The sequence below is a fragment of the Marmota flaviventris genome, chromosome 19 (assembly GCF_047511675.1).
Source record: "Marmota flaviventris isolate mMarFla1 chromosome 19, mMarFla1.hap1, whole genome shotgun sequence".
NCBI lineage: Eukaryota > Metazoa > Chordata > Mammalia > Rodentia > Sciuridae > Marmota > Marmota flaviventris.
In genome coordinates this window covers 13,491,359-13,515,613 of record NC_092516.1, presented here as the reverse complement: position 1 = coordinate 13,515,613, position 24,255 = coordinate 13,491,359, and the positions used below count along the sequence as shown (strand labels likewise).

Genomic DNA, 24,255 nt, shown 5'->3' with positions numbered 1-24,255 from the left:
AAGGCTTAAAAACAAAAATAAAAAGGTTGCAGGCTACAACATTTAACCCATCTCAGAATAAATAAATGCTCCAGACTTGTGAGTTCTACAGATCTACCCCAGCAACACTAAGACACTCATAATAAAGACCTGGCTCTGGGCATTTTTCTAATTGGTGGGCCATAATATCCTGCTGGACAAAGTTCTTCCCTAAGAGTGAAGTTTTTTCTTTTCTTTCTTTTTTTTTTTTAAGATGTAAGACCAACATTTTTCCTAAATACTTTGCAGCAGGCTAGTTGATAGATTTAGCATTCTCAGGAGAGATGGGGTAGACACTGCCAATCTGCTCTTCCACGGAGATGGGTCTAGAGCCTACCTTGGGGAAACCAGACTCATCGCACTCTTTGATCATTCCAATGAAGTCCATAGATCTCGTGGCGATGAACTCGGCCCGGAAGGCTGACATCACAGAATTCAATAGCAAGGCGCTGCAAGACACGGAGGCCCCAAGTCAGTCTACCTCCCCCTTACGAAAGCTGTTTTAACGTGAGGGTGTATACTGCCAGGAAGGGGGGCTGACAGCCCTTTAATGATAAGGTTGCAAAAACAAAACAAGACCACAGTAAAAGGGCCATCTGTGGACCACCAGTATCTGTGCACATTTGGAACTCCATTAATGCTGAATTCACTGCACGGATGGATGGATAGGTGGGTGGATGGGTGAATGGATGGACAGGTAAATTACCAAGCAATCCAATCCATTTAAACAGAAATGACTCTTCAAATGGGGTGGTGCAGTTATAAAACTAATTACCCAGTAACAGCACTGATTTCTGCTGCAAACACATAACCACATCTCTCGTGAAAGACTTCTTATGAAAGAGATCTTGTGCTCTAGGCAGTAGGGACACAGTGAACAACACCCCTTCAAGGCTGCTCATACATTTACCACCAAGAACGGAGCCGAGGGGTACCACATATACCCAGGACATAGAGAGACCAAGTTTATCCTGGCCCTGCCACTTACACAGCCCCATGGGGAAAGGACTACTCTTTTGCCCATTTTACAGACGAGGAGCCTGAGGTCCAGAGAGGCCAAATAAGTGGCCCAAGGTCCCAGAGCTAAGACAGAACAGAGCTGGGATCTAGGGCCGGACCACTGGACTCCATCCACCCTGTCAGCTCCTCTCCCATGGAAGCCCGCCCAGCTCAGAGACAGGGCCCAGCTCCCACTGCAAACCCAGGCACGTGAGTCTTACTTGTTTCCCAGCTTCTTGCATCTTTCCATCATCTCAGTCAGCAGAGCCTAGAAGGTTAATGAGAAAATCATCAGGCTAAAGCCACATTTCTAAGAGATTTCCAAACGCAGTCATTCTACAAAATAAACCTAAGCACACGCCCATTTACACAACTTCAGTGACTAGTAGGAACAGGGAGGGGAACACTTTCATGGCATTTGGTACGATGGACAAGAGCCAGGGCCTGGTATGAGGCACACTTGGGTTCAAATCACCAATTGCCAGTGGGGAGAGCTGGCAGACACCAGCTTTGTCCTTACAGAGAACAAAGGCAGCACCATCCCACCTACAGGGTCACTGAAGGATGAGAGGCACCTCCTGTGCCCAGGGCATGAATGAGGATGAACGTTACTCTGCTTCCCACCTCTCCTCTGATCACCAGCTCTTCCTCGTTTCCCAAGGTGCCTGTGGTTGGTGATACAATTCACACACCCTGGGCCAGAGCCTCACACTCATGCTCTGGCCTCTCCCACCACCCACAGGGTGAGCACTCTGCTCTCCCATTGCACATGAGACACCAAGCCATGGAGCAGTGGCAGGCTTTACCCAAGGTCACACAGCCAGCGACAGCAGCCAGGTGTGACCCTGAGTTGGCCAGCACCAGAGGCCACGCTCTTCACATTTCCAGGCCCTAACGGATGTGAACAGGTTGCTCACTGGAACACTGTTAATGGCTGTAGAGCTATCTCAAGACAATTACGTATCATCAAAAGGGCTCCTATTTAAAAAAAAAAAATCAATGTGTCCTTTTCGGGCAGTGGCTTGGGGAAAGTCAACCCCAATGCCAGCAGTCTGGACACTAAGCTGAACACCAGGCCTCATTAGGCCCTTTCTACATTCGCTCTCCCAACAGCCCTGGGAGGCTGGACCTGGGCCCGCTCTGCAGGTGAGGAGATCAGACAGGTTAAGCCACTTTCCCGGAAGCAGGGGAAATGTGACTGGTGTCCAAGTGGGCCCTGAAGTCAAAACTCTGAGTGGTTCTCGGTGCACTTCAGCCTTTCCTAGCTGTGGCCCTCCATGTCCTCCATGCTGCCCGAATCACTTAGGTGACAGCCGACCCTGAAGATCTGTCACAACTGCTTCAGAACTGACTTTATCCAGATTTCAGCTTCTGGCCCAAGTAAGTCAGGCTGGGTCCTGTTGTGGACTATATTACGTCCCTCCTAATATCCACACGCAGAAACCCCAACTTCCAACATGACAGTACTGGAGAGAGGGCCTTCGGGGGACACTAAGGGTAAACGGGGCCATAGGGAGGGACTGGTGCCCTTATGAAGAGAAGTGTGTGCACACCCAAAGACAAAAGCACAGGTGCCTCACCAGAAACCAACCCTGCCGTAACTTGACCTTAACCTTGCAGCCTCCAGAACTGTGAGGAGGTAAGTGCCTGCTCCCTGTATGAGAGCCGGAGCTGCCCAGTACAGGACCAACCCAACCATGTGGTTTCACGCCCCTTCCCTGGGGTAGGGGGTTAGACATGGACACACGACCCTTCCCAGCTGCTGGGATGGAGTGGAAAGTCTTCCCAGGGCTCAGAGGAAAGGTTTCCCTGTTGGAAACAGGCACCCAAGGAATTGAAGGTTCCCTTTCTGCCTCTGGGTCGTCATGCTAGGATGTGAAGGTGGGAGCAACTGCAGCCACCATGCTACTAGCCAGGGAAGGCAGAGCATAAAGGCGAATGGAGGCCACCTGGCCGGAGCCCACCTTTGCCATGGGGAGGAGGCACTGAACCACACCTGTAGGCTCAGTACGTGTCTGTTCCTTAGCTACAACACCTCAGCTGACCATAAAATCGATCATGTCACCCGGCTTCCCTACCTCACCCATGGCACAGTTATGCTTGAAAAGTTGTTCTGACCACCAATACCAATACCCAAGTGTTATTCTAGAAAGGACTGGAGAAAGGGAAGACATTCTATATGATTATCACACCAGTACTCCCCAGCACACAGGGGATCACCGACAGGGCAGCAGCACACCCAGCACAGGAGATGCCGCGACCCAGCTCTTCCAAAGACGAAGTGGGGCAAACGCCAACGTATGGACAAAACAATAAACATTAAGACACATGCTTCACTCCCCTCACGCACAACCACAGAATGGGAAGTTATGCTCCACATATGTGTCAAAATACATTCTGTCATGTATAACTACAAAGAGAAAAAAAACACTTGTTAGAACAAGGAAAAAAGGCATTAAAAAGTTCTCTCTCTCTCTCTCTCTCTCACACACACACACACACACACACACACAAAATGCATGGAAATGAAGGGAAAACACAGACCATCTCGTATAGAAATACAGGGACATTCATAAGATCCAGGGAGCCAACTATTTTGGATCCCACGCAGGTCTGTTGGAGGTTGTTTTTATTTATTTATTTTCACCGAGAAGTGACAGGCTTGATTATCTTTGGCAAGAACCAGATGAATAGCATCTTGGAAACATCTTGGCCGCCTGCGTGGTGCCCCGCAGAGCTCACGGCCCAGCACATTTGGTCCAGACCCATCGGAGCCTGGGGCTGGGCAAGGTGGCCTCGTCTTCCCTGAGGCCATCGTCCCTGCTGCTCTTGGCCCCATATTTCATTTATTTACACGACATTTGTTTTTATGAAACTATAAAAATAAGAAATGAGTGTAGACCCAAGTTCAAGCAGTACCGCGAGCAGCGGGAGCGCTCCCTCCCCGCAGGCCCCGGGATCACCATCAACACGCCCTGCTCATCTTCCTGGACTGTGCCTACGCCCTGCAGGTACACGGCTGTTACTGCAGCGGCAGATTTTGTTTTCTATCTACAAAAACAGGATGATCTTACACACGCTGGGCTGCACCATGCTCTTCCCACTCAAGAATCTAGGGTGGGAACCCCCTCCTGGGTCAGGACACGGGAACCCACCTTTTGGTACTGGGTGCTTAACCACCGAGCCACCTCCCTGGCCTTTTTATATTTTGAGACAGGGTCTAAGTTGCCGAGGCTGGCTTTGAACTCCGGATCCTCCTGCCGCAGCCTCCCGAGCCACAGGGATTACAGGTGTGCGCCACTGCGCCCAGACACCTCATCCTGTTTAATGGCCGAGGAATCCCACCGTGGATAGGTTAGTTTCCAAGCTTCCCCTGGGCTGATGGATGCTTAGCAACTTCTTAACTAATTATAGACTAGAAGCGATCACAAAAATAGTTCAGAGGTCCTCAGTATCCATCACTTGGTTTCCTCCAAAGGTGACATCTTATGTAACCTGTGCACTGTCAAGCCACGACTCGGCACTGCCACGATCCCGTTAACTATTTTGCACACACTTTTCTTCCGTCTTTGGGTCTAATTCTACGACGCGTCATCAGTATGCGTGGGTTTGGATAACCACACTTACCTGATGGCTTTACCTTTTTCCACCTCTGGATTAGGTTTTTTTTGCTTTTGTTTTGTTTTTTGGTTTTTTTTAAGGGCCTATTTACCTACTTCAGAAGTACAGAAAAAGAGTCAGATCAAGGCCACATCCCTGGTTTCAGATTTGTGCCAAGAGGCCAAGTGGCCTGACCCCGGACCCTAGGCAAGCTTCTATGCCTCGGTGCCTGTCAAGCGGGTGATAAGGGCACGCGGTGGAGACAACCGAGCACAGCGCCATGGGGGGCCCCCCTGCCAAGAGGACAGAGCAGCTCAGCCTTCCCCCGCTGCCCACCCCGCTCCATGTCTGACCCACTCACTCCCTTTACTCGCTCACTGGTGTGACCAGCAATGGCCAGAGCGAGCGTGACGTGACCACAGGCAGGAGCAGGCACGAGGAGGTTGAGTGAGGGAAGCTCATAAAGTCACAGGGAAAAACTCCCAGGATTTTACACACACACACACACACACACACACACACACACACACGGGGAGGCGGGGAGGGAGGAACGCGGGAAGGGAGTCCACCAGTGACGCCAAGGCCCACAGCTTGCCAAGGCCAGCTTCCCGGGCTGGGCCTCCAGCCTTTCTTACTTCGACTCTGTACTTTGACTAGCAATTTTTTTCTGATGGTGAAATTCGCTTTCCTCCATCCACCTCCTGGGTTCGCACAGTTTTCACTGGGGGCTTCTCCCCTGTCCACCGGGGGCCTCTGCCAGAGCACCTTCTCCAAAGCCCTCCCGGTCAGCCCTTCAGGAGCTCCCTGCCCTCGCCACAGCCCCTCAGGCCTCTGCAGCTGGCCCAGCGCAACCTGCTCCACTCCCAGCAACACGGGCCCCCCCTCCCACGCCTGTGGCCTACTCTGTGGACAGGCCCTTCCCCTTGCTGGTCACCTGGCCTTCACGTCAGTTGGGCCATCTGCTTCAGGCCTGCTGGGCCACCCACAAACACCATGCTGATGTGCTTTGTGACAGCCACCACCGCAGTGGCCTGCAGAGGAAGGGTCCTGCTGAGTCCTATTTTACAGTTGGCAAAACTAAGGCACAGGGAAGTCAAGTGGCCCAAGGTGTGACAGGTCTGCCCAGCTGCCTGTCCAGCCTCAGGACGTACCTTCCTCTCCCTTCTGCAGTGTCTCCATCCTGCATCCTACGACCCAGCCAGGACCCTTCCACACCAGACAAGACTTACACTTCCCTCTGCATCTCCCACCCTGTCCCCAACAGCCACTGAGTTACAATGACAAGTGGCTTATTGAGGGATTTATTTTTCTTAACTAAAAGCCAGTTTTATAAAATGCCTTTTCCTAGGCAGAATATGCCTCAAATAAGGCATAATCCATTTTTACTTATTATACTTACAAACCCCATTGATTCTTACCAACCATTGTCAAAGAGCTTTAAAGTGTGGCTGGGCAGTGACCACACCTATAATGCCAGTAACTCAGGTGGCCGAGGCAGGAGGAATGCAAGTTTGAGGCCAGCCTCAGCAACTTAGTGACACCCTAAGCATCTTAGCAAGATCCTGTCTCAAAATGATAGAAAGGGCTGGGGACATGGCTCAGTGGTAAAGCACCCCGGGGTTCAACCCTGTAGTGGCGGGGGAGAGCTTAGACATCCAGCTGTCACATGGGCCTTCAACACCTCCCCCCATACTGACAATCCTGCATTTTGAAAATCAATTTATTTTTAACAAGACACTATGGGTCCCTTGTTTAAGTGTCCCAAGAAGCAGAGTTTATTATTATTCGGTGACCTGATTTTTTAAATCATTTCTCCTAGTGCAATGATGATTTCCTAGAGATGTACTCCCTGAGAAAGTTCTATTCCCAGCTTCTGCCACCCTCTGAGATTCCTGATGCTTAAAATAAAAGGGTGCCTTATGACATGCACCTTTTGTTTTTAATCTGATTTTGCCTTTCATTAAAATAAGGAGGAAAAAATTAAGTGTTCTCATTTTCAACATGACAATCTTAATGTCCGAGTCACTCAGTGGAATAGCAAGGCAGCTCCTTCTCTGGTCAAGTTCATGATACCTCTTCCCAGTCTGAAGACAGCAGGTGGTTGCCGAGCCTCCACTGCAGACCAGAGAGCAGGGAGCAAATTTACAATCTTCCCCTTACCCTGGCTTGACGTAAAAGCAATTTGTTTAATGGTTTAAAAAAAAAAAAATTCACCTAAAATACAAGCTGTCCCTGTTTTTCCCTCAGGTTTTAGGACTTGTAAGACGACAAGCAGGGCACATCTGCTGAAAAGCTAGCAAGCAGACGGGCAAAGAAAAATAAGATGGCCCCAGCCTACCCCCCAGTGCTCGTTTGCCACATCCCTCCCCAACTCTCCAGCCTCAGAACAATCTTGCATGAAAGCACCTTGAGGACCACAGGAAGCACCGGAAGAGCGCCATCTTGTTTAATCCTCGTAACAGACTAGGAAACGGGTCACGGTGTCATCCTCCAGGCCTGGAGTGGCGAGGGCATGTCAGCTGACCTCCGCCTTCCCACAGGGCTGCCCTGAGCTGAGAGGCAGGCCCAGGCGCCCCAGCCAGAGCCCTCCTCGCACACGAGGCCACCTGGCAGCTTACGTCACACAGAGCACCAAGTGCAACACATTCCACCCAGCCACACGCTGGGAATGCCCTCGTGTCAGCATGTGAGACGACCACAGGTCCTCACCATCTCAGGAGGCCCCAGGACATCCCGCTGAATGCACAACACTACACCAGAGCTTAACCAAGCCTGAGTTGGTCACCTCCAGTCTTGAAGTAGCACAAGCCAACCTGTGTCTGTTTTACCTACTTCTACAGGAAAAACCCAGGAAGGTGGGACTGCCCAGTCAGAGCCACAGCTTGTGTTATTGTTTCCTGGAAGGGCTTCGGATGTGTGTTGGCAGCACCTCAGAACAAGGCAGATGCCTGTGGATTTGTTTCACTCCACATATTGTTTTGAAGTCTCCCTTTCTCTCCCAAGGCCCCCCACCCCAATTTTTTTTGGCAGTACTTGGGATTGAACTGGGGCCTCACACTTACTGGGCCAGTTCAGTCACTACATCCCCAGTCTTTTTTTTTTTTTTTTGAAACAGTCTAAATTGCTAGGTTGGCCTCAAACTTGCAAATCCTCCTGTCTCAGCCTCTCCAGCCAAATAGCTGGGATTACAGGTGTGGGGAGTGCAGGTGTGGGGAGTGCAGGTGTGCGCCACGCTCCTCCTCCAACTACTAAAGGGAAGACGAGGGCAGCTTTACCTGTCTCAGTCACAGCGATCTGGGCTCATGTTCTACTGACACTGCTTCTCTATCTCAGGGAAGAAAAAGCATTTCTGCTATGACTATGTCGTGGTAACACCTGTCATGTTAACACATCGATCAGCAAAAGGAATCTCAAAAATCTGAATCCAGCTTTCCTTCCATAGAACAGAGGAGTTCCTGACCTGCTCAATCGACTTTGCTGGATTATGAGCAAATGGCAGGGCATGGGCAGGGTAAGTGAAGAGACAGTAGAGCTGCCAACCCTGCAGCTGGACTCCACGGGTCTGTGTTGGGTGACGGCCTTCCAGCTGTGCACCCAGCTGTGCACCCTCACAGGAAGCTCAACCAGTCACTCAACCAGACAACCTAGGTCAGTCATTCAACCAGACAACCTAGGAGGGGCGCTCAGCACAGCGCCAGCCTCGGTGCTGAGCCCTCTGTGCAGGCAGGCTGGCTCAGATGTCACTGTAGCTGTTGGGAAAGACCTCTCAACATCTGGCCACGGGCAGGGGCTGTCACACCACGGAGGACAGAGGGGCTCAGCATCCGTCCCTGGAGGTGAGTGTCTGCTGAGACTAGGGGCACTTACCTCGGGGGCGTGGTAGGAGATGCACTGGAAGATCCAGTCCATGGCAGGCGAGTACAAGGGGAGGTAGGAGGGGAGCTCCACCCCCTGGACCACCAGCTGGTTCTGGACGGTATCTCCGTGAATCTACAGGGAGCACACACTCAGAAAAGGACGGGACCACAACAAGCAAGAGCACATGGCCACACCCGTCCCCGCCAGAAGGTTCTGGGCGACCCACGGGGATGGCCTGGTTTCTTAGTTGGTGATTTTGGTTTTTAATTTCCAAAAATTTCCCACCGAGCTGAGCTGTTTTGGGAATGTGAGCTGTGGAAAATGACCCGACAAAAACCGCCAGCAGACGCCAGGAAGCTGGGCTGGCCACGTGAAGACGGGTCCTGTGACCCACGCACAGGAAAGCTCGGCTGGGTCAGAACCGTCAACCGCCCAGTGGCCCACGGCAGACGCTCCTGCCGTCTCCTGGGGTCTGCAGGTGTCAAGGGCTCAAGGGCATTCTCGCACGAAAAACCCACTGGGTTTCACAAGTTCACCGTCACATAACCATCACCTCACAGGGTGCTCGTACCTGTTTAAACGTGAGGAGGAAGTCAAAGAAGTTCTTATTGAGGCTCTCTTTGAGATGTGGCGCTACTTCCATTCCCACCTGCAGCCAAACAAAACGCAATTACCTAAGAACAGGGTGCACACGACACAGGCACTGTGAGGCCATTTCTGTAAATGTAAACCATACATACATAACATCTGAAAGTCCCAAAAGTTAACTTCGTGTCTTTTCCACTTCAATAAATGCATTATTTTTAGAGGAAAAAAACCACCAAAGCCATTTGTAATAAAAAATAGACGTTTACAGCCTTCATCTTCACAATTTCCTGAAGGTAATGGATGTATCTCTGAGCAGATGACCAAGAGATCAATACAGCCCTAAGGAGGGCTGCACTCTCGAGACGAGGTTTACAGTGACCCCTCGCCTCAGAACGTAAGATGACAATCACACGCAGGTGCCTGTACTTATCAGAGGACACTGAAGGTTACAGAAAGGGCTGGGTATAGTTCTGAGTGGACAGTGTGCTTCTGCCCGAGGTCCATCCCTTCCCCAACCCAAACGAAGGTTGGCCTGGATCACCCTAGGGGCCACGCCGCCACGGCGCCAACACAGGTCCGTTCTCCACCAGTCAGTCGTGGAGACAGACTTACACAGGAGCAGGAAGCCTGACGAGGCTACAATTCACTGGCTCCCGAGTTCAGCACTGAGAGGCTGATGGTGACCCCTCTAGCTGAAGTCGTCTGCTGCTTGTACACAAGGCGGCAGAGCCCGGGGAAGGGGGGGGCGTGGCAGAGAGAAGGTCTGAGCTGCTCAGGGAGTGAACCTGCTCAGAGCCAAAGCCTGGGATCCTCAGAGGCCCTCCTTCCAGCTGCTGCTCCACCTCCAAACATGCTCAGGGGAGCCGCTTCCTGGGCCCATTTCTTCCATGGGGGGGGACAGATTCCTCCCACAGCTCTCCCTGCCCAGAGGTCTCGCAAGTCAACAATCCCTTTGGGAAGAACTTTTGAGAACCACTGGGGTTAGAGTCCGGGAGGAGCTCTCTGGCCCCCGGGGACAGGAAGGGAGATCTCTGAGGACAAGCACACATTAGAACTACCAGCAAGGAACCTCAGAGCCGCTTGACTAGGTTCCGATGCTGCTGCCTTCTTTCCTTCCACTTAATCATACCGTGGCAGACAGTAATTATCTGTTAGGTGACAGCAAAGGCTGGCCCAGGGGACAAGCAGTGGAGATGAGCTAAAAGGGCAACGTCTCATCACACTTTCCCTTAAGAACAGCTTGGGCTCCCCCCACGCCCCACCCACTCGCTGCTTGTGTTTCTCTTCTCAAGCCAAATGGCAGCTTGGAAACCTGGGTCTAGAAGACATCTTCCCAGAGCAGCCAGGGTAGCTGCTCGTGGTTCCCGCCTGCCCTTCTGCTTCTGCCACCAGCAAACCGGACTGTCTTTGGGGATTGGAACCTTCTCCTCAGACCACGAGTTCCAGGAGCGGGCACATATCCCATGCCACGGTCACAGGGATGGATCCAGGGATCCGCAAATGACTCAACAGGGTCCACTGGAATCAGCCCGAGACTCTGACTGGACCCACTCGGGAAAAGCCCGCTTTCCAACAGGGTTCATAAAGTTGGTAGGAAGCCTGGAGTGGCTGTGAGCTACCATATGTAAAGAGCAAGTCTCAGAATGAAGAGAGTCAATTCCTGACAAGCCTCTCTGAGGCCCTAGATCTAGCCATGCCTGCACAAACCTGCACTCTCCAGACACAAAAGCCAAGAGATCCTCGAGGGCTTTGAAGAGTATAAATTAGGTTTTCAATGCTTTCAACTGAAAAGAGTCCTTACTAAGGCACAGGCTGCATTGTACTCTTATGTTCAAAGACTTGAGTAACTAGCGGGCCAGGGGACTTGATGCAGTGGTGACCCTGACGAGAATGATCTCAGTGGTGCAGGGCATTCGCTCACCAGCCTCCCAGGGTGGGTCTGCTCTGTCCTTAGCATCTTCTCATTGTCACTGTTTCTGAGTGGCACCTGCCATTCAAAGGCAACTGATATGCACCAAGTATTACCTTTTCCCTAGATCATGAACCTCGCCTCAGACTTTAAAACTCGACAGGTTTGGAAGAAAGGTCTATTTCCTCCCTTTTCAATTTCTCTTGAAATTGGAAATCAATTTGCAGAACCGTCTTTGTAAGATAGTGTGATTCTTTTTTTCTTTTTGCGGGTGCTGGGAATGGAAACCAGGACCTCAGGCATGCCAGACAAGCTCTTTGCCACCAGACTACACCCCCAGTCCTTTAAAAAAAGGAGGGAGACAGGCTCTTGCTAAACTGCCCAGGCTGGCCTGGTACTTGTGATCCTCCTGCCTCAGCCTCCTCTGTAGCTGGGATCACAGGCGTGCACCACCACACCTGGCTTGTATCTAAGTCTAGTTTATTACTCAACTAAAATCAAGGTGCATTCAAAGAATCCGCGTGTTACTTAGGGGAAAGGCAGTGGCGCGCACACCAACAAGGAGGGCCTGGCACCTCCAACAGGGTCAGCAGAGCGCGCGCACAGGCCTCGGCAGGCTCCGTCTCAGGAGTCCTCGGGTGTCAATGTATTCAAAAGGCGAAGCTCTGAGACACCTTGCATCCTGGATGGAAAAGGCCCCTCCCATGGCAAGACGCTGCTGCCTGTGAGCCTCTGGGACATAGGCCCCTGAATGGAGAGGCAGGCTTCATGATCAATGGGCACTCTTCACCGAGGACAGTGACTGAGGTGTTGTGACGCCTGAGACCATGGCAGCAACTCCGAGGCTGTTTGATCTTGCCTGTAAACGAACACCTCAGTGCCTGTGGCGGAGTCTGACCACAGCTCTGTCCCCCAGGAGTGTGTGGCTCATCAAGGACAACGGCTGGCTAAAGGTGCATAGCACTGGGAGGACCCGGTGCTGGGGCACCTTGATGGAGGCAAGGCCCTGGTAGGAAGGCCCCACGTTCCCCATGGATTCATTTATCAAATATGCAAAAACATGGTGGTCTGAAGTCCTCCTGGTGCTTTGGAGAAAACGTCAACTGACTACCAGTCCCCCCAGTTACCCGGGCAGCAGCCTAAGCCAGGCCTGTAGCCCTGGGGCCAGGCAAAACAGACCCAGTGGCCTGCAGTCACAGGGGACAGGCAACCTGCTACACTAAGCCAACTCTGCAACGGGGACAAAAAACACCTCCAAAACACAGCATCAAATTCAAGGCAAAGGGACTGTGCGCCTCAAGCCTGAAAAGCGACTTGGATGTGAAAGGCCGAGCAGGGTCCCAGCGAGAACCGAGGCGCAAGGCTGAACACCGTGTGTCCCCAGATGACTTTCACTGTCCCCTAATTCCAGTCAGAGCAAGTTGGTCCATTTTAAAATTCACTTTTAAAAGAAATCCTCAAGCTCTACTTTCTGTGGAAGAGCTGTGTCCTAAAATTAGCAGCTAATGAAGTCCCCCTCCGAGGCAGGGGAAGGAGACCAGCAGGGGCCACCCGTCTGTGAGCGGAGAGCGCCTACCCGGCACAGGTAGGCGCGGGCGTACACGGACACCAGCGGGTCCCCGATGCCTCTGATCATGCAGGTCAGTCTGGGCAGGCATTCCGAGATCCCCCTGTGGGCGACAGGAAAGCGCAGCGTCACACCCGGGGGAGAACTCCTGTTCTTCTGTTCTTAAAATAAAGCTAAGCTTCCTAAATTTAGGGGAGGAAAATAAACAAACCAACCCAAGTTTCAGGAAGAAATCAAGGTCAGTCTCAGTCTTTCTCAGGGAAAGCAGCAAGCTCTCCTCTCCTGGTGGAGTTCCTGGGGCTCCCGCTCCTCCCCACCACCCACCCAGCGGGGGCGGCTCACCTTCACGTTCCTGCCTGAGGTCACACTTACTTTACTAATTCTAACAGTTCTGTCCCTTGATTTTCCATCAACTGGTCACCCCTGGATCTCCTCTGCGTATCTACAGTCCTTCAGAACGACCTGGCCTCTGGGCCTGGCACTGGACAGCCCGCCCCTCAGTGGGAACTACAGCTCACTTCTCCTTCCGCACGGACTGCCCTCTGCCTCGGAGGTTCTCCTCCCCAACCTGATCAGGAAAGATAACTTCTTGGACACTGTTATCCCCAAAACTGTCCCAGATGTCCCCAGATCCAAATCACACTTTTAAGAAAAATTCTAAATCCAATCAAAGTAGCGATCTGTGGAGAGCCGTGACTCGGTCTCAGGCCTGCAGGAGGCACCACCCAGCTTAGCAGAATGCAGATCTGGTCTCCCTGAGCCCGTCACCTGCTCACAGATCCATGTCCACAATAGACCCCAGCCCAGGGTCAAAGCCTCTACTTCTAACACCACCACCTGTAAGAGCAGCCACCGTGGGCCTAGAGTGACAGGGCCACGGTGCAGCTCCAAGGCCTGTGCACTCAGGGCCACGCTCTCAAAGAGGAGAGACCGAGGCTCAGAGACCTGCTCAAGACCAGAGCTGGTAACGCACAGCCAGGGCTCAGATGCCGCAGAGCCCGTCTGCCATGACAGGCTCAGCTGACCTCCCCTGGCCCTCGGGCTCCTCCCCGTTCAGGTGCGATGGAGCAGAACCCTGTGTGCACATGGCTGGATCGAGAAACCGGAGAAGACGACTGGCATCGGATCCAGGACGCGCTCATGAGCTCGGCCACCCACACCTCACCATTCACGTGGGTTTACACGCGAGATCTCTAGGAGTGTCATGGCTTGGACGCCAACGAGGAGCCTTACGTTTTGGAGAGGAACTTGTTACACTTCAGGATGGAGGACTCGACATAGCTGCGGGAACACGCCACTAAGGAAATCAACTTCCAGACGGCTGTCCCCTGTGGGCAGAGACGGCTCCAGACATTTGTCAGGCAAGCCCCAGGAGAAGGGCCCGAGGGCCTTCACCCATCCTGAGCGCCCAGGCCGCCTGGGGCCAGTATTTTTTTATCTAGGGTTCTCATGGTTTCAAACTTGTTTAAAATAAGTTTTGGAAAATGCCATGTGTTGGTTCATGATCACACAGCAAAATTCAAAGTGGGTTTTGAGCATTTCCAGCCAAGGTTTTGTGGGGAAAAAATGAACTTTACATAACCAAGATACAATCTGCCTACAAGTCAAATTCTGTTCTTCAAAACCGACACTGGTGCAGAAAAGCATGACCTTGTTTTTTCACATTTTGGGAACCAGAGAAAACACAGATGAAGCGTCTTCTGAGAGAAGGTGGGAGTGCTGCAGAAGGAGAGAAGGCCTGACGCACGGCACCATATTCAGAGCCGGACAGAGCCCAAGTCTAAGGCGGGCCCCGAGACAGGGCTTGCCCTGCCTCCTCCAGTTGGAGGCCCGAGCAGGACCAAGTTTCGGACGGAGTTTCAGGGCAACCTGCCGCAGGCTTCTATCCACAGTGCAGCTCTTCCCACCTGTCTTGGAAGTCACTGGACAGAAAAAGGATACAATCTGGGGATGAGCTCCCTGATGGAGGCGATCTTGAAGAACCAGTTCAGGCACGTCTCCTTGGCCGTGTCGTTCACATTCTCTGGAGAAAAGTGATCTGCAACACAAGGCAATCCCGTCACCTCCTAAATCTCAGGTCCTCTGACAGCTGCTATGGGGTCCTCGGGCTGGAAAACATCACCAAGGCTCAGAACGTGGGAGGCACGGTCCTCCATCTTTCCTTCCGATGACACCAGCGTTAAGCAGAAAGCCAGAGACAACAGTGGTGTGCTCTAAGTGCCGGCACCGTGCAGAGTGCCTTACCGACATTTACTCTCCTGACCCCCACAATACCTCTCAGAGGTATGCTGTCCATCATCCTCTCACAGATGCAGAGACCGAGGCTCAGGGAAGTTCAGAACCTTGCTCAAGACCCACGGCGAGCAAATCTAAGAACTGGAATACAAACCATGAGGTCTGGCCTGCAGCCTGTTCTCGGCCTCTGCCTCCAATTCAACCCAGAGCTTCTGGGGGTAACTGACAACCGAGGATTACAGATGCTTTAGGCATCTACAAGTATAATATGAAATATGATCTAAGCTTTTGCCCTGGGCATCGTGTGGGATGGACTTGAAGTGAAGGCCCCGAGGTGAAAAACCAAGTCAAGCTGCCACCTCAATACCAGTTCAGGACTCGAGTCATCTCATGGTGAAGCTGCCAGTTTATTCCACTATCTAATCTCTTCCTCTTTAATAATAGAGGTCTCCTTTCTTTCTACCCGGATACTGCCGTTCGTGTGGTCATGTGACCAGGTTTTTGTCCCAGAATATAAAAATGCAACTTCCAGGAAATATCTTTAAGGGAGGGGACTCCCCTCCCACATTCCTCTTTCCTGCCTGCTGACTACAACACAGATACTATTGCTGGAACCTCCGCAGCTACATTGGTCCATGAGACCAATAAGACAGAAGTCAGGGTCCTTGGTACCATGGGCTACCTGCCCTACCATCCCTGACCCTCCTTTATTGACTTTTTCAGCTCTGGCAGCCAGGCCTAATCTTGAGATATCCATCCATCCATCGTTGGTGGTGCTGGGGGTTGAATATGGAGTCTGTACATGCTAGGCAAGTACTATCACTGAGTTTTATGCCTAGCTCTTTTCATTTTTTGAGACAGGGCCTAATTTGTCCAGGCTGGCCTCAAACTTGTGATCCTCCTGTCTCAGCCTCCTGAGTCTCTAGGATCATAGGTGTGCACCACCACTCTTAGGTTACCGTCTTTCTTCTAAACACAAATAAGGAAAAGAATGTGAAAAAAAGAACTTATCAAGACCACACAACCACATTGAACTCACAGGAAAAGGACCTGTCTGCATGGTTCTGGCCAAGATTAGAGCCCCAACCCACGAATGGGTGTGGTTTAGACTTTTAGAATTCAATCAAGACGGGAGAAGGTAGTTACTTCAGAACACAGCAGGGACTCTTAGCACAGAGCTCTCATCCTGTTCTGCAGTGATATTTTTTTCATCCAACTCTGCCATCAGTGGTATGTGACGAAGGTGATCAAAAATTCCTATGGAATCAGCAAAAAAGATAAACCTCCAGGTCCCCCTCCAGCAGAGAGCAGTCACTAATGGCAACTGCAGTATTCTGAGACCGCAATCTCAAATGCTTATCTACGTGGGGCATCTGGCTCGCTTCCATCATTCAAGTACTATCTGCCTGCCATTTTCATAAAGATGGAGAAGGACCATTTTCCCCTCTCTGAAGTCATACACACAAAGTAACTTTCTTCCCCTAAGTTTCAAGAGATTCCCCCAGGAAAAGATATGGGTTATTCTTAGATTCATTTGTCAATCTTGTCTTTTGGGAGAGGGAGTGGTGGCACTAATTTCCCTTCATAGGACTGAATCATGAGGCTTGAAACCAAAAGCAAAAATAGGTCTCTGGGGTTCTGTATTAAACTCCTTCCCATTGAAGGAACGGAGACTTGGCAAAGGGTGGAAAATCAGCGATTCCAGTTGCAACTCTTGCTAAGCAAGCTGTCCTGAGCTATGCACACTGACTGCAAGCTACACAACAATCTGCACACCCCCCATTAACTGCAAGCTAAACAATCTGCATACAGCGCACATTAACAGCAAGCTACACCACAATCTCCGCACACTGGCACAAGTCTTTAGGCTTTCCTTTTTTTTGGGGGCGGGGGGGCAGTGCTAGGGATTGAACCCAGGGCCTTGGGCATGTGAGGCAAGCACTCTACCTACCAACTGAGCCATATCCCCAGCCCCCTTTAGGCGTTCCTTCTTATTCAAGAAAGAGTTGGGTTATACAGGACTGAAAGTCTTACAACAAACTAAAAAGTACATTTCCCTACTTCATTTGCTCAAAACAATGCCTTAAGAATCAACTAAAAGTAGTGTTCTGGACTTTGGAAGTACACCGTGCCTAAGACACATGATGTCTTTAGGACATTTACATTCCAGGGGTGGGAAGACACAAAAATAGGAAAAAGGGAGGCAAACCAATAACCGACAGTCGAAGGAGTCAGTATTACGAAAGACAGAAAGGCATAGAATAGTGACAAGTCAGAAATAGGGAAGGGCTCACTACATGGATGGCTAGAGAAGACCCCTGAAGAGGTGGCATCTGAGCAGAGCCCCGAGTTGTCAAGGAGAGCCAGCCATGCTCAGATGTGAAGGAAATATATTCCAGGGAGAGGAAACAGCGAGTGTAAGGGGCCTTGGGGTAGCATGACGGTGGTGTGGTCAAAGAACAGGAAGCAAGTCGGCGTGGTGCAGAGGAAGGGGAGAAGCAGGTATCACCTGCAGGACTGCAGCCTTGGTGAGGGCTCCTACCCTCCAAGAGCAATGGAAACCCAAGGGTTCTGGGCAGAGGAATGGCATAGCTGACATGATTCATATTTTGGCACTTGGGACGGTATATGAAGAATGGTTTCAAAATCTGGAAATTGAGAAAAGACTTTGATGTAACAGAGATGATCCCTCCAGATCCCGCTTATCTTTTATGGTGCTTTTGTTTAAAAAAAAAAAAAAAATCCTAGACTTTTGTGGTATTTCAGAAGGAGGGAAGAAACCCACAAGTCCAGCTCTCCTTCACTACCAAGTCGCCACCACCTTCACAGAACAACGCTCACAGTCACATGACAGCCTCTCAGCGTGTGTGCACCTGAAAAGCTGGTCAGTTGAGGCCCCTACTTATCCTGAAGCAGCCCACGTCAGCCAGGGAACTGGAAGGTGGGATGCTCAGGTGATGGAACAATGCACAAACCCAGATTCCTTCTTCCAAGTTGGAAATAAGGCTGATCCCCTGGAGTACATGGTTGCTGCAGAGGAGATGCTGGGTCAAGAAACCGTACCCTGCAGGAGGACTGAAGAGGGATGGGGGTGCTGGGGACAGCACTAGAGCAGGTTGGGTTGCATACTTTTGTCGTTATGTCAACGTGTATCCTGGTGGTGCATCATTAACCAAAAAGCATTAAAATAAATAAATAAATAAAATAAAAACCACCCCACCCCCACAGGGAAACAATGACCAGTCTGACATGTGCACTTCTCAAGGACGCCACGGACACTCGGATCACTCTGAACTCATGAGGGCTAAACCTTAGTCAAAACTCCTGAAGGCAAAGAGCCCAGTATTAAATTCACCACGCAGAACTTGATTCAAATGGAAAGAATGGGCACACATGCCACTGGACGTTTCTTTTTATGTAATTTCTTTAGGCAGAATTATGCAGGGTGGATTTCAAAGCTTTCCTCCTGATTTTGGTTAAGAGCTGTCCCCTGTATCAGTGGCAATTTTGAGCCAAGTCTGCCCCTTCCCCTTTCACGTTCTTGGAATCAGAGGAAAAACACACAGATGAAGATGTTAACTGAAAGGAAAAAAAAAAAAAATGAAGAGATCATTCGAGAGAGAACAAAAGCCTGATTTGCAGGGCTCCAGGTAAAAAATAAAAATGCTTAAAAAGAACTTTAGCGATAAAACTGCCAATTAATACATTTAGACAAGAATGAAAATTGAATGTTAAACAACCTCTAATTTTCAACTTTCCCAGTTTGGGCAGGGAGTCTATCAGTAATTTTTCCTTATTTCGCCCTAAAATGTTTGGACAGTCAGTGAAAATAAGGAAGGAAAATGATTTTAGTAGATGCAAAGTCAAAGGCAAGTGACCAAGATCTCTAAGTAGCTAAGTTTATGACAACAGAAGAAATGAGTCTGCAACAGAGAGAACTTTTAAAAACTGCTGGGCTGAGGTGTAGCTCAGTGCAAGAGTGTGTGTCCAGCATGCAGGAGGCCCTGGGGTCAGCCCCAGCACTGGGGGGTTTGGGGGCGGGGACTGCTGCTGCCAAAGAAAACACCCATTTGGGTTTAATTCCACCTGCTGGCTAAAGTGGGAAGTCCCAGGTGGCCCGGGCAAGTTCAACAAGAGGATCCAGATTTCTCAAATCCTCAATAACATTAAAAGGTAGATGGATGGAAGGATGGGAAGGAGAAGAGGGCAGAGGGAGGAGGGAGGAACACAGGAAGAATATGAGTCAAGTTAGGGGTCGCTTTCAGGAACAGTTTCTCCTGCTCTCCTGGGAAGTACCGCTGTTCGGAACACAGAATGCAGGGAGGCAGGGCTTGTGCAAATGAGAAGCTGCGCTCTTTTAACCAAGCTTGAGAGTTAAAAGGAGGGTAAAGCAACAGGAGGCCACGGCGGAGAGTTGTGCGCACCACCATCATTTTATGACAAGAGATTCATCACCCACCTGCCCCATAATGACCTGAGAATTAAACCCAATTGGCAATAAATTTAATGCAGACCTCACTGGCACGTAGACTGTAGATTCAAAGCCTCTGTTACTGTGGATTTATTTGATGTCATTCTTTTATATGTGTAGAGTTGGATTTTTGCCCCCTTAAGAAATGTTTCCTAGGAAAAAAAGATGCGGGGGAAAGTATTCAAATGTCAAGGCTGTCGAGGAAATGAGCAGGCGTAGAGTGTGGCCGAGCCTAACTGTGAACCTTTCCACTTGGGCACATCCTAGTCACTTGCCCAAATTCCTAGCTCTGCATATTTGAAAGCCTTCTCTCATTTTTGGATGACTGAGATGATCAGAAATCTTCCAACGTGTTCCTTTAACTTTGAGCACAACAAAAACTATCAGTTCTCACTAAATCCAGACTTGATAAAAACATTCTAATTGCGACCCAGGGCAGAGTATCACCTAGAGAACAGCTACGGAGTCACCTGGTAAGACGCTGCGGTTATCCACACACATGGAGAAGATGCGCTCGTAGACCAGCTTTCCTGGAGGGAAAGAACAGACGGTGTGAGCATCACACACAACAGGAGCAAACACTAAATAAACGTCTGTTAATTAGACACAAGACACGTCATCGCCCAGGCATCCTTGAACTTGTAAGAGCATGCTGCCACCCAGTGGCAGCACGTTAAGCCACAGGGGTATTTTTGTTTGGCTTTTAATCAAAGAAGGGACTTGGACTTTCTGCGAGGGGACGAAATGCGACCATTTTACTCTGCAGAGTTTTGACTCAAACTCGGGCGATGGAACCTCCAATTCCTCCACGTAAAAACAGTCCCATCCTCTTCTACATTCTGTTAGATCAGAGGCAGCCCATGGGCTGAACCCAGCCTCAAACCAGGCTTATTTGGCATTTTTTTTTTTTAATTAGTTACCAAGTAAACTCAGAACTCATGAAACACTGACATTTTCATATAAGATGTGCCAACGAGTGGCCCCATCCTTACAAACAACACACAGCTGGAGCAGCTGAGCAGCCGATTCCCCGAGGGCGTGCACTTCTGGGGCTGCATCAGCCTCCCCTCCCTCCTGGGCCTAGAGGTGCTAGAATTCGGGATCAGTGGAAAGCAAGCGTCACAGGGCAGAGGCTGTGCTTGCTCCCTGACCCACACCTGACATGGAGTGGGTGCCCAGTTGCTGGACAGATGGACACTGCAGGTTCTGGGGGCCCTGGGCCACCAGCTCGCCACTCAGGTTCACTGATGCAGCACACAGTATCCCCGGGGGGGACGGTAAACCCGATGGCTGTGCACCCGTAAAGCTCATCCACGAAGCCAGGGGGACTCTGGACTCTAAAGCCAGCATAAGCAGCTTTATTCTGTATGTGGATTTTGGAAAATGCTGTCAATACACCGGGGATAAAAATGACAGCTCTTCATCTTCTGACCCCTCCCTAGTCACCTTCAGTTTGTGAGGACTTGCTCCTTTTCAGAGCCCCGTTATTCAGGGCAGCCAAGAGCAGACTGCCCCGTAAGTGGAAACGAGGAGTCAGAAGGATCACATCTGATCAGAGACTTGGGATCAGATGATGTCACCAGTGTCAGGAGAGTGAGGTGGGACACTGCCTGGCACCTCTCCTACAGCCACCTGCACTACAGTCGCCTGAAGACCTGGGGGAAGCACAGGCTGCTGGGCCACCAGTGGCGGCTGACCAGGAATGTGGCCCTTGAACCACGGTGAAGGGAGATCCTTCCACACACTCAAGGGTGAGAGCCACCGGTAGAGGACACGCCAGGGACTCTGGGATCTAGGAACAGTGACAGGCATCCCACCTCCCTCCAACCCGCTTTTTCACACACCTGGCTGCACCTTCAGAGCACCGGGGGCTCCTACAAAGACCTGGGCATCCGCTTCCACCCTCGGAGGTGCAGACGTAACCGTTGGGGTGCAGCAGGGACACCGAGTGTCCTCGGGGAGCTCAGCGCCCGAGAAGCTTTAACAAACAAGCCCCAGTCTCAGTGCCACCTGCCGCTTCTTCCTGGCAGGCCTGCTTTCTTTCGTTACTGGGGCTCTGGGCTCCCCACGGCAGCCACGCCTGGCAGAGAGACATCCCCCATGATGCCCACAGAGCCCAGCAGCAGCTGCAGGCTGTTTCGCCTCAGCCCTCACACAGCAAGTCACACCGGCAAATGGCACTTCTCACCTCCCACGTGCACAGAACAGACTCGGCTGAAGCACCCTTTACTCTTACTCAAAAGCTTACCATCTCTAAAACTAGCTTGTAAAACATACAACTGCTGTATGTCACTTTGTTGTCTAAGGGGCCTTGAAACTAAAAAGTTATTTTCAAACAAGCTTCTTTTTCTTTTGTTAAACTACTGGACAACTATTTTTGAGACATACCCAATCCTAGGTGGAGAAACCAAGGCTCAAGTTCTTACAACTTTGGAAGAGGAGAGGCAGGCAGGGAAGCAAGAGGCCCACCTGTGCCCACAGCCTCTAGTGAAGCCTAACAAAAGCCAGGCCTGTGCCTCCCGCTGTGCATTCCTGGGCTGCATCCCACATCCTTGCAAGATGCTGTAACCCCTGTTGATCATCAGCAACCCCAGACACCTGCTCCTACTCCACCACGCATCTCATGGAGCAGAGAGTGCGTGAAAAGAGAGGGACCACAGGATCCGTCTTTCCACCCAAGGTGGGCAGGGCTCTGCTGCTCGTCTAAAAACTGCAAACTCGGACACCAAAGCACAAGTCTCTGTGAGCACCTGCCACGCAGGCTGCCTCAGTGGACCTGAGGAACGGTGCTCAGGGAAGACCAAACAGCACCCCTGCCCTGTGGACGCCCCATTCTGAGTGGGAAGGGAGGGCGGGGCCCAGGCAGCCTGCCTGTGTGCTGGGTCACAGGTAAAACGTCCCCACGGTTCAATTCCAAAGGACCTGGAAGGTGCCAGTAGAGATCCCCTCTGTGCACTGGCCACTCCAGAGTCACTTTCCCTCGCACCCTGGGTGGCAGACACAGGGGAACACGAGTCCCACTCCAGTCTGTCGTCCTCCTGCAGCAGCTCTGCAGCCACCCTGCATCGTGGCCTCTCCACTGCACGCACACCTGGGGACCTCCCCTCTGGTGACAGAGCACAGCCTCATTCTCAGGGCACCAGGACTTCTGCTATATGGATGATCATGACTTAACCAGTCCCCAAGGAGGGCCACTTGGGTCATTCCCATCTTCTCCACTTACTAGAACAAATTTCCAGAGGCGACATCGCTGGGTCAAAGGCACACACCTTTACAACTTCCTCAGTGTGGGAAACTGTCCCCACGAGCCACGAACAGGAGGAAAGCAGCAGGTGTGGCTGCAGAGCGTCCGAGTGTGGGTCCCAGCCATGCCACTCACTACACAGCAGTCTTGAGCAAGTGACTTCCTTCTACGCCTCAGATTCCTCACCTCTGAAGCGGGGACAATGACAGACTCTCTCTCCTAGGGCTGCCATACAGACCATGTGGCCACTCTGCAGGCGGCTAGGATAGTCTGGCCCAAGGACAGCACTTGTTGAGGGTTGGTGACTCTCATCCACCGTGAAGGATGCATATCTCAGCTTGCAGAGCCCAGGCTGGGCACCAGGAGGGGCTGGAGGTGTGGCTGCCCCGAGCCTCTGCAAGGTGAGCTTGCCCTCTGCGTCCAGCCAGGCCTGCAGGGTGGGAACTGGGTCTCTTCAGGGTGCCCCAGAGATGGCTTCACTCAGGGACGCTGGTCATGAACAGGGAACTTGCCGAGGGCTGGAGGAGACCAGAAGAGGACAACCAGGAGGACCAACGGGGCCACAGCCTCCCCACTGATGTCCCTGCTCCCTGGGGGCCAGCTCTGTGCAGGACCCGGCAAGGTTCTGCCGGTATGTGACTCGACACCTGTCCTGGGAGCCTAATTCACCATCCCCTGCCTCCCCTGGGCCACATCGCCCTTTCCTAACACCAGATGTGCCGTCTCAGCCTCACACCCAGCCCCCTAGCACCCCAGGCCACCCACTCATCTCAACCCAGCAGCCAGAGGGACCCTGTTAAAACACAAGTGGGGTCATGCCCCCTGCTGCTGGGGCCCCTGTGCCCTCTGGTCACTGGGTTCCTGCTCCCCCCCCCCCCCGGCCTGGCTCCTTGGGGCCTCTGCACAGGCTCATCTCTGGCTGTGGACACCTGCCCTGGCCTCTGGCCCGAGGCCCTTCAAGCGAGCACCACTAAGTACTTTCCAACGAGGCCTCCTGAGCCCTCTACTTGAGGTTGCAGCTGCCCCGCCAGGTTCCTCTCCTCCTCCACCCCTCACCCAGCTCTGCTTGCCTTTCCTCCACAGCACTGATCACCCCCACACAGCAGGGGCCACCCAGCTGCTTTGCAAGCTCTCTGTTGGTCCCCAACTGGCCACAAAAGCAGGACTCTGTCTCTTCACTGTGCCCAGTGAGTGCCCGACACCAGCGCTCCACACCCTGTGGCCATCGACAGAATAGGGAGAAAGGAGGCGAGAGGAGGAGTCGGGAGCCGCTCTGGACAGGAGTGATGCATGTGGCAAGCCACAGTGTTGTGAACTATGAGCATCCAACACAAAGTGGGCGGCACTGCCGTTGCCCCTGTGTTCGCTGGCTCTGCCTGTGATCCCCGCACAGCACGTGAGATGGGCATGGCCTCCCAAGACGTCAACTACTGACAGCAGACATCAGGAAGCTAGACTCAAGCCCCTGAAACCTGACCCCTTGCCTCATTTGAACGGCTTCTCCCCAATAAAAGGGTTCAGCATGTGCTCCTCGCCCTTTCTTGCCTGCCTTGACCCCCTTGTGGGAGCTGCGGCTGAGGAGTGGCCACTGAACCCAAAGAAAAGGTACTCTGTGTATTTAGTCCCCAAATTCCCTTGGAATGACTCTGACCGGTTTATCATGTGTCACAACAAGGAGGGACGCAGATCCTTCTCCCCCCAAGCCAGCATCTTTCCAGGCCTGTCACCACTGAATTTCAGCGAACTCTACAAATATTCAACTCATG

At 51.7% G+C, this 24,255-nt stretch overlaps 1 protein-coding gene across 2 annotated transcripts in view; it reads right to left on the bottom strand.

Annotated features, from left to right (window-relative positions):
• Vps35l (VPS35 endosomal protein sorting factor like) overlaps positions 1 to 24,255 on the bottom strand; it is a 100,484-nt gene that overhangs the window by 51,271 nt on the left and 24,958 nt on the right. For both annotated transcript variants that reach the window (XM_027940760.2, XM_027940761.2), the window contains exons 9-16: positions 19,716 to 19,775; positions 14,481 to 14,577; positions 13,773 to 13,820; positions 12,549 to 12,642; positions 9,047 to 9,124; positions 8,485 to 8,607; positions 1,239 to 1,285; positions 356 to 467 (exon numbers count right to left, since the gene is read on the bottom strand). In XM_027940760.2, the coding sequence (XP_027796561.2) occupies positions 356 to 467; positions 1,239 to 1,285; positions 8,485 to 8,607; positions 9,047 to 9,124; positions 12,549 to 12,642; positions 13,773 to 13,820; positions 14,481 to 14,577; positions 19,716 to 19,775 (659 nt within the window). The remainder of the gene's footprint in view (positions 1 to 355; positions 468 to 1,238; positions 1,286 to 8,484; positions 8,608 to 9,046; positions 9,125 to 12,548; positions 12,643 to 13,772; positions 13,821 to 14,480; positions 14,578 to 19,715; positions 19,776 to 24,255) is intronic.